Source organism: Hyperoodon ampullatus, assembly GCF_949752795.1.
Source record: "Hyperoodon ampullatus genome assembly, chromosome: 5".
Lineage (NCBI taxonomy): Eukaryota > Metazoa > Chordata > Mammalia > Artiodactyla > Ziphiidae > Hyperoodon > Hyperoodon ampullatus.
In genome coordinates this window covers 31,822,042-31,835,636 of record NC_136918.1, presented here as the reverse complement: position 1 = coordinate 31,835,636, position 13,595 = coordinate 31,822,042, and the positions used below count along the sequence as shown (strand labels likewise).

The window sequence follows — 13,595 nt, the reverse complement described above, 5'->3', positions numbered from 1 at the left end:
TGGAAATGGCCCTGGAGGGAGGCCGTAGAGATTATGGCTTTTGAGCTGCCCATCATATAGATGAGAGGGAGACCCAGAGTGGTTCATTGTTTCAGACAGGGCCACACAGCTAGTAGCATGGGCATGAGACCCTGTTCTGTGTTTTTCTCCCACGCCGCCTCTTAGGCATGCTGTGTCGCCACCCAAGCTGTGTCCTTCAAGGGGACCTGACCACAGGTCATTAGGGTCTGTTGTAGAAATCACTCAGGTTCCTGTTTGCCTTGCCCACCAAGCCTCTTCCTCAGTTCCTTCGCCACTGGTTTAAGAATTCCCATGGGCCTTCCCTGGCAGTCCAGTGGTGGGACTTTGCCTTCCAATGCCGGGCGGGGTTGGGGGGGCAGGGGCGTGGGATGGTGCGGGTTTGATTCCTGGTCCGGGAGCTGAGATCCCACGTGCCTCACGGCCAAAAAACCAAAACATATAACAGAAGCAATATTGTAACAAAAATTCAATAAAGACTTAAAAAATGGTCCACATCAAAAAAAAAAAAAACACACAAAAGAATTCCCTGGTGGGGCCAGCCTGGTTCCAGAAACCTCTCTGTCCCAGCAGAGACAAGCCCTCTCTAGCTTCTGCTGTAACCATTTCTCTGCTCCTCCCTGACACTCACTTGGAGCCAAGCCCCTGGGGGGCCCAGGCCCTGCCAGCACTCCCTACACCCTCTGCGGTGGGCACCGTGTTCTCCTTCCTGGGGGATTGGACCTTTGTCATCTCCAAAGTCCCCTTTCTGGCTCCATCCTCCAAATAGAGTCCTTCATTAGGCTCTAAACTGCTTAATCATCTGATGGTCAAGATCTTGGTGGACTGATTGTCACAACTGGAAGGACCTTAGAAGCATCTGGTGTGCTGCAGTGTGCCCCTGAGCAGGTGCAGAAGTGGATGCCCAGAGAGGGGCAGGACCGGCCAGGGTCACTCGGCAAGTTGAGCAGTGTGCTCAGCCAGTTCCTTCGCTGCATTGTAGGGGTTAATCCTGGCTCCCTGCCTCTCCACCAGCTCCTTCCTCAAGGCTATGACCTCCCTCCTGCTCTGTGTTCAGTCCCTCTTGCCTTTTGGTCTTGACGTTGTCAGGCACCCCAGCCTGCTTTTCCCCCAGTGGACAGTCCCACTTTCTTCCCTCTCATGGCTATAAAAGCACGCCGTACATTCACAAGAGCCAAAAGGTGGAAAAAAACTCAGGTATCCATTAACAAAGGGGTCCCCACCCCCCGGGCCTCGGACATCCATGGCCCGTTAGGAACCAGGCCAAACAGCAGGAGGTGAGTGGCTGGTGAGACAGCGAAGCTTCATCTGCGGCTCCCCATCGCTCGCAGTACCGCCTGAACCCTCGCTTGCATTAGCTCCTGAACAATCCCCCCCCACCCCGTCCGTGGAAGAATTGTCTTCCACGAAAGCGGTCCCTGGTGCCAAAAAGGTTGGGGACCACTGCATTAACAGATGAATGAATAAACAAAAGTGCTATGTCTATACAATGGAATATTGTTCTACCATAAAAAGGACTGAGATTCTGACACATGCTCCGACATGGATGAACCTTGAAGACATTGCACTAAGTGAAAGAAGCCAGACACAAAAGGGCATATATTGTATGATTCCAGTTATATGAAATATCTACTCTAGACAAATTCATAGAGACAAAAAGTAGACTATAGGATAGCCTGGGCTGGGGGAGGGGGAGTGGAGAGTTATTGCTTATTGGGTACAGAGCTTCCGTTTGGAGTGATGAAAGGGTTTTGGAAATAAATAGCAGTGATGGTTTCACAACCTTGTGCAGGCAATTCATGCCACTGAATTGTACACTTAAAAATGGTTATATTGGCAAATTTTTGTTATATATATCTTACCGCAATAAAACAACTAAAAAAAAGCATACCGTAGCTAAAAGGCCCTCTTAAACATTCTTTTGCTGAACGCTCAAAGAGAATCTTAAGTTATAAACTGAGGCAAAGTCATTGTTTTGTTTGTTCATCGGAGGCACTTAATTAGGCTATTCAAATCAGAATCAAAGCTATCTGTTGTTTACAATTTTTAAACTGGAACCGAGCTTCTCTCTTTTCTGTTAGCTGCGTTGGTGAACCTGAGCTTCATGGACTTCATTTGTTTTGTGTTCCCTGACTTGCGTGTGTATCTGCTGGTGGGAGAAGAGGAGGAAGCAGAGGGGGAGGAGGTGGGGAGGGGAGGGACGGGCCCTGCCCGCACTGGCCATTTTAAGTTAGTTCCTTGGTCTAGTGAATTCTTTTTGCCACTGTTAGAGATCATTTATAAAAGTCATTCCTGCCTCCTTGTGTTTTATAGAATCTACCTATTTTGTAATCAGTGTCACAGTCAATAATCTTGTTCTCAATTCCTTCATCCAGCCCAGTGATCTTTCTGACGGCTCTGAGGCCTCAGTTTCCTAAGGGGGAGGCCGGTGGATGGAACACTCCCCTCCCTGCCCCGACTCCATGCTGCCCACCTCCCCACACCCTTCCACCAGAGGAGCCTGCTTCTTCCATCTTGCAGATGTAGAGCTTCTGTAAGGAGTTTGTTGAGAAAAGAAGTGCTCTCTGACTTACCAAGCCTGAAACCTGCTCATCTGGACCAAGAGTTGAAGAGACACTAATACCCATCTTGGGCTCCTAGCTGTGTGCTTCTCTCACAGCCTCTGAGAAGCCATTGTCTCAGCATTTGTCCACTTTCTGGAAAGTAGACCCCGACCTGAGCAATTGTTTGTAGCATGAACTCCTCTTCCAGTTAATAATCAGCCTTCTTTCCTCTTTGCGTTGTGGATTAACTGCATAGTAAAATGTGAACGGGGTAAGTCTCCCTTTTGGCATCTCTGCAGCAGGGCGGCCTGGCCCCCCTTCTCCTGCCACACTGCCTGCAGGCCGACTGACTGAAAGTTGATTGTATCACCTTTTCAGGTACTGCTGTGAAGCTGACTGGACTGGAATTTCCAGTGTCATTCTGTTTTTCCCTGTGAAAAGATTTGCCAGAACTCAGACAATTTTCATCTGATTTCCACGATTTCTCAGAAATCATGGCTAGTGGCTTTCCGATGAGATACAGCAGTTCCTAAATTACCCCTGCCTGCTATGGGCTCCACAGATCCAAAGCCAAGCGGTTCTGTCGGACATGGTCTCTTTCTCTGTTTCATTTACTTTTCCAGTTCCCCAAAACAACTTGGACTTACTTTCTTAAATCATCCATATTTTATCCTTTTTGAAGAGAGAAACATGAAGAAAGTGTGGTCTGAGTTAGTCAATGTAGTCATCTTAGCTGTCTGTCAGGGAGCAATTCCTGGGTCCTTTCTGTTTTTCTGAAATGTACTGCTCACCGAAGGCTCTGATTGTTTTTTTCATCTTGGGCCTGTATGATCTTTTCCTGACACAGCTTGGCCCAGGTCACACACACACACACACTTAGATTTCTCAGTGAGGGTGATTTTGTGCCTTGGTCTTCATCTTGTCCCACAGTCCTGGTCTCGCTTTTCGGCATCAGCTGGCCTCTGGATCCCCTTTGTCTCTGAGATGCCTTGTCCTAAGGATCATCCCCTGAGCCTGTCCTTCTGGTGAAGCTGTCTTAGAGGGCCAGTCTGAACATCTGCACACACCACTCCTTCCTTCCCTTGGCATCGGTGCTCATCTGGGCTCCAGAGCTGCTTTCATCAGAGAAAACCGTGCTAAATCCCTTCTTGCCGTCACATGTGGTCCCCAAACTCAGAGAATCTCAGATTGGTAGGGGCCCGAACAGTGAGGCAGCCCAGACACCCTCCTGAGGCCGGAACCCCTTTGCATAACCCTGCAAGAGGTGGGCCAGCCTCTGCTGTGTCAGCTCCAGGGATGGCAAGCTCGCTCACGTCTCCTGCGTGCAGCCCCTTCCCTCCTTGGCCAGCCTCTGCCGTGTCAGCTCCAGGGATGGCGAGCTCACTCGCGTCTCCTGCGTGCAGCCCCTTCCCTCCTTGGCCAGCTCTGACTGCTCTGTCAGTCCCCCTGTGGCTTCTGCCCCTCATCCTGTGAGGCAGCTCAGGCCTGCCCCTGACAGTGCCAGCACTTTTGCTGCCACCGCCCAAGTGGGTGGAAGAGAGTGGCTCCCTTCTGTCCCCGCACTTGACTGGGCCCCCTTTCTCTCCTGTGGCTCATTAGCACGTTCTCACTCAGAAGGCCAAGCTCTGCTTTCCTGCAGTTTGAGGATTGGGTACAGATAGGCCCAGAAGGAGAACTCAGCTATAGGGCCGCGTGTGTGTGCGTGTGCGTGCATGTGTGTGTGTATATTTAAATCTCTTTCATCTTCTAGGCTGCTCTTGGCTCCCTCTTGGCTTGTCTCCCACTGACCTCCTGGACCTGATTGTCTGACCTCCTGGAAACTGACCAGGGCTTCCTCTAGGCCCTTGTCTGCTCTGTGCAGTCACCTAAAAGGCTCCTCTCCCCTCCCCGAAGCCTGAAGCTAGCCAAGTCCCGCCTTGCCGGCTCTCCTTCCTACCACGCCCTCCTGACTCCTGTCCACAGCTTCTAAAACAGGGCCCTACTCCTCAACCAGTACCTCTCACCTCCCAGCTGGCTTCTGTCTTGTGATGACTTCAGAATCTCCACACTCCCCTTTCCAGAGGCTCGGGGTCACACTTTGTCCACTTGAAGAGGATGGGTTGCTGTCAGGCACATGTTCGTTTGGGGGTGGAGAATGCTTCATTCTCAGGAAGGAGATCTTAGGTTCCTCCCATGGCTTTTAAGTCAAGCCATCTTGGGTCCAGAGCCCAGCCATGCCACCTTGAGCAGTGTTTCCCAAACCTTTAAGGTGGCTTTTATTATATCCACTTTGAGGATAAGGAAAATGAGGCTCCAAGTGGTTAGACAGCTTTCTCTAGGTCCTGGAGCTAAGAAGTGGTATAGCTGGGGTTTAAACCCAGATGGTTCTTGACTCCAGAGCCCACAGTCCTTCCCCTCCAGGACGCTGCCTTTGTTAATATGTCCAGTTGACCACTGAAAGGCCAGGTGATAAGAGCAGTAGTCAGGGTCTACTACTGGTCAGCATCTTCCTGTCTTGTTCTGAAGTGTTCATATCTTTAAAAGTATTTTTCTGAAGTAGGAGCCGCTGCTTCATTTATTAGCTCCTTGTCAGAAAGTCTGTTTTCTTACATTTTTTTGCTGTCAGATTTCATCACCTTCTTTCATCCCTGCAATACCCTGATCCCACATGACAGACAGGGAGCCAGGACCCCAGGGAGGTCATTGATTTGCCTGGAGACTTCCTGAGAGGCCAGGATCAAAACTGTCCCTCACCCCAGTCATGGTTTATTAATTGTGTCGCCATTCCCATTTTTCAAGTTGAATTGATTTGGATTAATCATATTGGGATTGGTACTTTTTTTAAAAATTGATTCTTTTTCTGAGCTCTGATGGTGAACAGGCACTGAGCAATTGGTTTGCACAGACACAATTATCCCTCCATAAAAATGCTCTCCAGGATCTGTATGCAGCTGTAGAGCAGCCCTGCGAGGAGATTCTACTCCAGGTGAAGAATTTTATTGTCCACACCAGGGTTAGTAAAGGTGGGATTTGGGGTCAACATACAGATGAACTTTTTGTTACAGGAGATGAGATACTCTATAAACCAGTGCCAGGGCAGGATGTCAAATCTTCTGGAGACTTCAAAAAGGCAGCAATTCCTGGGTTTCTGCTGAGACTTTAAGTCAAGAGCAGGTCTTTTGAAAGGGTGACAAGGGAAAATGGCTTGTAAAAAGGCAATGCATTGAGATAATCACTCATTAGATGTTAGAGCTGTGGCAGCGGTCCCCAACCTTTTTGGCACCAGGGACTGGTTTCGTGGAAGACAATTTTTCCACGGACGGGATGGGGGTGGGGTGGGGTGGGGTTTGGCTCAGGCGGTAATGCGAGCGATGGGGAGCGGCTGATGAAGCTTTGCTTGCCCGCCTGCCGCTCACCTCCTGCTGTGTGGCCCGGTTCCTAACAGGCCGGGGGTTGGAGACCCCTGAGCTGCAGTATTCCAGGTTGGATTTTGTTTAATAGCCTGCAGTTCTTCTGTGGGTGGCCCCTGTGGGGCTTCTGGTCCCAGGTTCACCAGGAAGCCTGTGTGCATATACTGTTCCCCAACCACCTTCTATAAAGGCTTTACCATCTTCTAATAAGTTTTGTCTAAATCAAGTCATTACACTGGCGATGAAAGAAGCCGTTCTATTGATGCATAGGGTGATCGGGACTGAAATGGTTTAAGCAACACGGGGGATGGGGGGATTAAATGGCAAAATTTTAAGCAGGCAAAGATTAGAAGCCACCTGTCATACCATTTCAGAGTAAGATCCTCATGCTAGTGCCAAAACACTTTCCACAGCTGTGAAACCAAAAATTCCTTTGCTGAGAAACAAGGACTTTTGTTCTTATCGGCAACCTAGCTCTTTAAAATGCAAATATTAAGTAAATTTTCTATTGAATTTAACAGCTTTCAAAGCACTTTCAAATGCATCATTTCATAACCACCCTGGAAAATCTACCACCCTGGAAGGTAGATATTCCCTGTTTACCAATAAGGAAACTCAGAACCCTTGATGACTTCCCCAGGATCACACAGTAAGAAGCTGAGCGGGATTTTTTTTAATAAGTGCTTTATTGAGATATAATTCACATACCATAAAATTCACCTTTATAAAGGTTATAAAATTATAACTCGGTAGTTTTTACTATATTCATAAAGTTCTGCAACTATCACCACTAATTCCAGAGCATTGCCATCATCCCCAGAAGAAGCCCCATACCTTTCAGTAGTCACTCCTCATTCCCTGTTCCCCACAGCTCCTAGCAACCTCAAATCTACTTCCTGCTTCTATGAATGAGCCTGTTCTGGACATTTTGTATAAATGGAATCATACACTATGTGGCCTTTTGAGATTGGCTTCTTTCACTTAGCATATTTCAAGGTTTGTTCACGATGTCCTATCTGACAGTGCTTTATTCCTTTTTATGGCCAAGTAATATTCCATCGTGTAGATATACCACATTTTGTTTCTTCCTTCATTAGTTGATGGATATTTGGGTAGTTTCCACTTCCAGGCTGTTATTAATAATATTGCTATGAACATTTGTGTACAAGGTTTTGTATGGACTTGTGTTTTCTGTTCTCTTGGGTATGTACCTAAGAGTATAATTGTTGGGTCATATTTTGAGGAACTGCAAAGCTGTTTTCCAAAGCAGCTGCACTATTTTACATTCCCACCAGCAGTGTACAAGGGTTCCAATTTCTCTACATCCTCACTAGCACTTGTTACTATCTGACTTTTTGATTATAGCCATCCTGGTGGATGCGAAGTGGTTGCTTTTGTTTTTGGTTTGCATTTCCCTGATGACTGTTGATGTCAAATATCTTTTCACGTGCTTGTTGTCCATTTGTGTAGATTCTTTGGAGAAATCTCTATTCATAGTATTTGTGGGCTTTTTTTTTGTTTTGTTTTGTTTTTGGCCTCTCCTCGTGGCTTGTGTGATCTCAGTTCCCTGACCGGGCCATGGCAGTGAAAGCCTGGAATCCTAACCACTAGGCCACCAGGGAACTCCCTGTTTGTCCATTTTTTAATTGGGTTATTTGTCTTTTCTTGTTGAGTCGTAAGAGTTTTGTGTATATTCTGGTTATAAGACCCTTATTAGATATATGGTTTACAACAATTTTATCCCATTCTGTGGGTTGTCTTTTCATTTTCCTTTTCATAATCATTTTTAATTTATGGTAAAATATACATAATATAAATTTTTTATTTTAACTATTTTTAAGTTTACAGTAGAGTGGCATTAGGTACATTCATATTGTTGTGCAACCATCACCACTATCCATCTCCAGGACTTTTTTATCTTTCCAAACTGAAACTTTATACTCATTACGCAATAACTTCCCATTCTGCCCTCTTCCCTGGCAACCACCATTCTGCTTTCTGTCTCTATGAATTTGACTGCTCTGGGTACCTCAAAAAAGTGGAATCATATAGTATTTGTCCTTTTGTGACTGGCTTCTTTCATAATGCCTTCAAGGTGCCATCCATGCTGTAGCGTGTTTCAGAATTTCATTCCTTTTCAAGGCTGAATAATATTCCATTGTGTATGTATACCACATTTTGTTTATCCACTCATCCATAGCTGGACACTAGAGTTGCTTTAAACTTTTGGCTATTGAAAATAATGCTGCTATAAACATGAGTATGCCAATATCTGTATAAGCCCCTGCTTTCTGTTCTTTTGGGTATATACTCAGAAATGGAATTGCTGGATCATATGATAATTCTATGTTTAATTTTTTAAGGAATTGTCATACTGTTTTCTACAGCAACTATATCATTTTACATAACTACCAGCAACAAACAAAGGTCCCAGTTTCTCCACATTCTCACCAACACCTTTTTTACTTTCTTGATGGTGTTATTTGAAGGAAAATTTTTCAAAATTTTGATGAAGTCCAACTTATCTGTTTTTTCCTTTTTGCTTGTGCTTTTGGTGTCATATCTAAGAAACCATTGCCTAATCCAGTCACAAAGCTTTACTTATATATTTTCTTTCAAGAGTTTTATAGTTTTAGCTCCTCCATTTAGGTTTCTGATCATTTCAAGTTAATTTTTATATATGGTGTGAGGTAAGCTCCAAATTCTTTTGCATGTGGAGATACAGTTGTCGTAGCGCCATTTGTTGAAAAGACTCTTCTTTCCCCATTCAATTTTCTTGGCTACCTTGTCAAAATCAATCAATCATAAAGGTAAGGGTTTATTTCTGGACTCTCACTCTATTCCATTGATCTCTATGTCTGTTAAACCAATATTTTAATCCAAGCTTATGTTCTCCAAATCACACATATCTTTTCTTCTGCCATGTTAGAGGGTTCAGTCAGAGTGCCTCCTTTATTACCCCAGAAGGAAGTGTTTTTTCAGAAGAATGCCACAGACTTGATGATCCATGAACACATCTGAGAGGCACCCCTGCTGGGGACATGGAGGTCCAAGGTCTACACCACTCAGCCTAGAGCCTGAAGGGCTTGCAGGCCTCTGCCACTGCTGCATTCCTTCTCTGTGGTCCCTTCTTTCCCTCTGCTGAATAGGAAGTGGCCTTGTTGGAAGGGTGGAGGAGGATTTGGGGTGGAAAGATATACTGCTTCCCTACATGCATGCCCAGCCCAAAGCCCAAGACTGAGGGGGTAAGCAGGGCACTTTCTTGGTGTCAAAAACTATGAAGGGTCTGAGATTTGGTTTTACCCTAATTACAAGCTAATAAATTAGCTTGTTGCTCTTTCATAGATGCTGGCAGACGTCACGAGACTCCTGGGTCAGAGACAAGAGACTTTATTACTCACAGCATAGCAAGCAGCACAAGCATCAGCATATTTGTGTTGGTTTCCCAAAGTCCCATGGGGGCAACCTGATGGGCCCATGTAGACGCCCTGCATGTAGTGAGTTTGGGTCACAGCTGAGGAACACTGGACCAAGGGCCCGGCACTTGCTGGCCTTAAACATTGTAGCACACAAGCCAGTCCTCTCCACACTGGGAATGAGCACTCACACCGTGGTCCCACTCTGTCCCCTTGCCTACTTAGCTGTCTGTGTGACCAGCTACAGAAACGCTCTGTATCAGAGGGTGGATAAATCTTGCAGTCTGGCACACTCAGCCAGAATGTGCCGGTGTGCTCAGGGGTCACACAGGAAAAGCCACGCCTAGAACCCAGGCCTCCAGGCTCTGGTGAGTGCTTTTTCCACCACCTTCATCTGCCCTTAGGGGTTTCCAAAGGACGCATGGCATGCTTGCAGATCAGCCTTACCAGGAGGCATTAAGGTAGGTAGGATGGGGGAAGCACGAATCCACTACTTCACTTTTCTGGGGTCTGTCAACTTCTTTTTTAGTCAGGTTGCTTGGGAGATGAAGAGCACATGGGGGCCAAGGCCAAGTGTATCAGATTTGGTAGACCCAATCATTTAATTACCAAAACCGCAGTGGGTCTTGAGTGGACATACAGTTTGTCTAGCTGAAGGAAATATAGGGAGGATTAGGGGAGGGAAATGGCAGACCCGCGGGCATCCTGCTGAAGAAAAGCTCACTTCATTCCCGTGACTCGGGCCCCGCTGTCCGCTTACACGCTGCTCTGCTCCCTTCTCACGTGCCCGTCCCTTTCCTCCAGACCCCAGGTTCTCTCCAAGCCCTCAGACCCACAGCTCCCTGCTTCTTCCCCGAAGCCTTCTGACCCTCCCGGAAACGTTCTGGGCACCTCCATGTCTCCTCCACTCCCACCTCCTGCCCCTCCCTGATTGTAACTCCAAGCGGCCCAGCATTCACACAGCGGGTACATGTGCTTTTTTCTCTGCTTCCCCGTTGGGGTGAAGGTAGCATCTTTCCTTTCGTCCTACCTCTCTTACCTGTGAGCTCCCCAGGTGGACCCCCTTCTAGCCAGCTGCAGAATCTGCGCTGTGGTTGGCCTGGAAGCAGGGATGCAATGGTGCGAGGCTGGAGGCTCGCCCACAGGGAGGGGGTCAGGAAAGCCCCTGTGGTTCTGTTGGCGAGAGACAACGGTGGGGAGGGCGTCCACCGAGCTCCTCTGTGGCGGTGTGCGGAGTCCACTGAATTCTGTTCCATCTCTGTCCTCCCTCTGCCCCGCGACAGCTCTTCCCGGCCCCGCTGCAGAGGCTCTCCAGGAAGATCGTGCGGTCCAAGATGAACAGCACCCTGGTGGGCGTGTTCACCATCACCTTGGTGTTCCTGTCGGCTTTTGTCAACATGGTGGGTGGCTCCACCTCCCCAGCGCTTCCTCAGCCCATTGGGTGAAACCCAGTGGAGCCCTGTACCTCACAAGCATGGGCTGGGAGGAGACTTTCCCCCAGGCCCTGGCGTTCTCCTCCCTGGAAGTTCTTATTTGGGTCTCACCTTGGGTCTGGGATCACATTTAGCTCCTAAAGCCTCTTACACAGCCTTTAGTCCTCACTCTCAAGGCTGGAGGAGCCGGAAAGACTCAGGGAAGCATGCCCCAAGGGAGGTTTACAAGCCCTGCCCTGGGTAGCTGGGCAAATCTTGCCCGTTCCTCGGCCTCTTCCAGGCTCCTCTCCTGTCCCGGCCAGTGTCAGGCTGCACCTGAGGCAAGGCGGGATGGGCACCTGCTGCCTGTGGAGATGAGCTACCCTGGCCTGGTCCCCACAGGCTGACCCTCTCCTCCCCCACCAGTTCACGTGCAACTCCAAGGACCTGTTTGGCTGCCTGGCGGGCGAACACAACATCAGTGCCAGCCAGGTCAGCGCGTGCCACGTGATGGAGTCAGCCGGCAACTACAGCCTGGGTGATGAACGGGGCTTCTGCGGCAGCCCCTGGCCCAACTGCAACTTCCCCGAGGTACTGGGCAGGGAGGGACTGGACACGGTTGGGGACCTGCCACCCCAGCCCTCTCTGCCCTTGGCTACTCTGATGGACAGTCAGGGGCCCTCAAGCTCACTGCCATTACAGAGACCTCCTTCCCCCTCAGTCTCTCTCACTCTTTGTGCCAGACACCAGTGAACAAGGCCGACCTCCTCAGTATAGCAGTAACAACAATAATAGCATAGCTATTGTTTATATGGTATTTACCATGTGCCAGACACTGTGCTAAGGGCTTCACATTTACTCATTTAATCCTCACAGCAACCCTATGACAAAGATACTATTTTATACAGATGACATTGAGGCACAGAGAGGTTAAGTAACTTGCCTAAGGTCACACAGCTAGTAAGTGGCAGAGCCAGAGCTCCCACCCAGGTCACCTAGCTTCAGAACTCTTGCTCTTAACTTGAAGGCAGAGCTGTTTCTCAATGCTCAGCCTCAGCAGCATTCCTGATATGGCCTCAGGAGGACCTGTCTGACCCCTCTGCCGTGGGTCAGAGAGCAGAGGGGAGCAAAGGGAACCCAATCCCAAACCAGTACTGCCAGCAAGTTCACCCATTCAAAGTATAATTCAGTAGCTTTTAGTATATTCACAAACTTGTGCAGCCGTCATCATAATCTAATCTTAGAACATTTTCGTCACCCCAAAAAGAAATCATGTACCTACAGGTTATTGGGTTTAAAAAATGGCGAGAACCTTTCGAGAGCAGCGTGCATTAAGCGCCTATGGTATGCGAGGTGCTTTGTTCACCCTGCCGTGCTTCTTCAGGGAGCCGTTTTGCAGCGAGCAGCAGGGCCAGGCTTCCAGCCCAGGGTATTTGCTCCAAGCATTGGGTGATTCCCATAACCCGGCTCCCTGACGGGGCTCACGTGAAACCTGTAAGATGATGGCAGTTTTTGCCCTTTTCTGGGGACAAAGCCCGTGCTTTCATCCAATTCCCAAAGGGCCCATGACTCATAACAAGGGTTCAGAACTGCAGTGAGGGCCCTGTGGGCTGTCACAGTGCTGGCCTCCCTCCCCCGCCCCAGGGAATGGACCTGATCCTACTCCCCTGTACACATGGGCAAGGGAAACTCAGTGAGGGGTAGGGCTCACCCTCACCGGTGCTCACCTAGACCAGTTGTCCCTGGGCCCCCGCCAAGCCCTCCCTCTGCCCAGGCAGCCATGCTCCAGCACCCGCCCTCCGCTCCCCACCTCTCTTCCCTCTCACATCTGGCCGACAGCCCACAGGAGCTGCTGCCTGAGGGCTGTTTGCTGAGAAGCAGAGGCTGTTTTTGGTCTTGCACATGCCCCTTGGTGGTTGCTCCATGGGAGAATGGGGGAACAAAGCAGTGGTATCAGGGCCTGTTCTGGTTCCTTGTTTGTGGCAGATGGTTGGTTGGTCACAGACTTCAGCTCTCACCAGCCCGACCAGTTTCAGGCCCTCAGATCCCAGGCCCTCTACAGACCCCTCGGGCTGACCCCATCCCACAAGGGTTGTTCTGATTCAGCAACTCCTCACAGACCCTGAGGTGGACCTCAGTATTAAGCCTTGGCCTCCTGGATGTCTGGGCCCAGGGTCTGAATGGGAATCCAGGCTGGCGCTTGGGTTCCCCTCCCCATCCCCCAAGGACAGGACTATTATCCTTGGGGCTGATGTATCGGGTTGTGCCTTCCCTACTCCTTCCTCTGCCCCTTTCCTGCTGGTGACTTGAGGCTGGTCCCTCCCCCTTCCAACCGCCAGGGGCCTCTGCAGTCCCTCTCTGGGGTCCTGAAGGCCTAGGCAGAAGGGACTGCCCCACTGCCAGCCACCAAATTTGGCCTCCAGCCCAAGGCAGAGGCAGCGAACAGTGAGTCGCTTTGCCTGATGCAGAAATAACAATGGTAAATCTAAAAGAGAAAAATAATAGTTGCTGACATGACTAGGACTAGTGTCAGGGGACAACAGAGCAGAAGTCGACCTCTGAGATCACCTGGTTTGGCCCCTTGGTTGTCTGAGAAAGAAACTGAGGCTCAGAGACCAGGATTTCCCCAAAGTACAGGAAAGAGCACAATCCCTCATCTGAAACCTTTTGGGTTAGATATGTCCTGGACTTGGGAATTTTTCAGGTTTTAAAATGTTACCTCACACCCCAGTGCAGTATGGGCAGCGCCTGATAATGAAACACAGAAATGTTTCTGCAGCAAAATGTATGTATAGTCACAGGAAGCAGGATAAAGGT

General features: G+C 48.9%; 1 protein-coding gene across 1 annotated transcript in view; it reads left to right on the top strand.

Annotated features, from left to right (window-relative positions):
- Window positions 1-13,595, top strand: part of ADCY5 (adenylate cyclase 5) — a gene marked incomplete at both ends in the record, with an annotated part of 154,767 nt that overhangs the window by 124,470 nt on the left and 16,702 nt on the right. Inside the window, 2 exons of the mRNA XM_079704355.1 lie at window positions 10,650-10,766; window positions 11,205-11,369. Of these exons, the coding sequence (XP_079560481.1) occupies window positions 10,650-10,766; window positions 11,205-11,369 (282 nt within the window). The remainder of the gene's footprint in view (window positions 1-10,649; window positions 10,767-11,204; window positions 11,370-13,595) is intronic.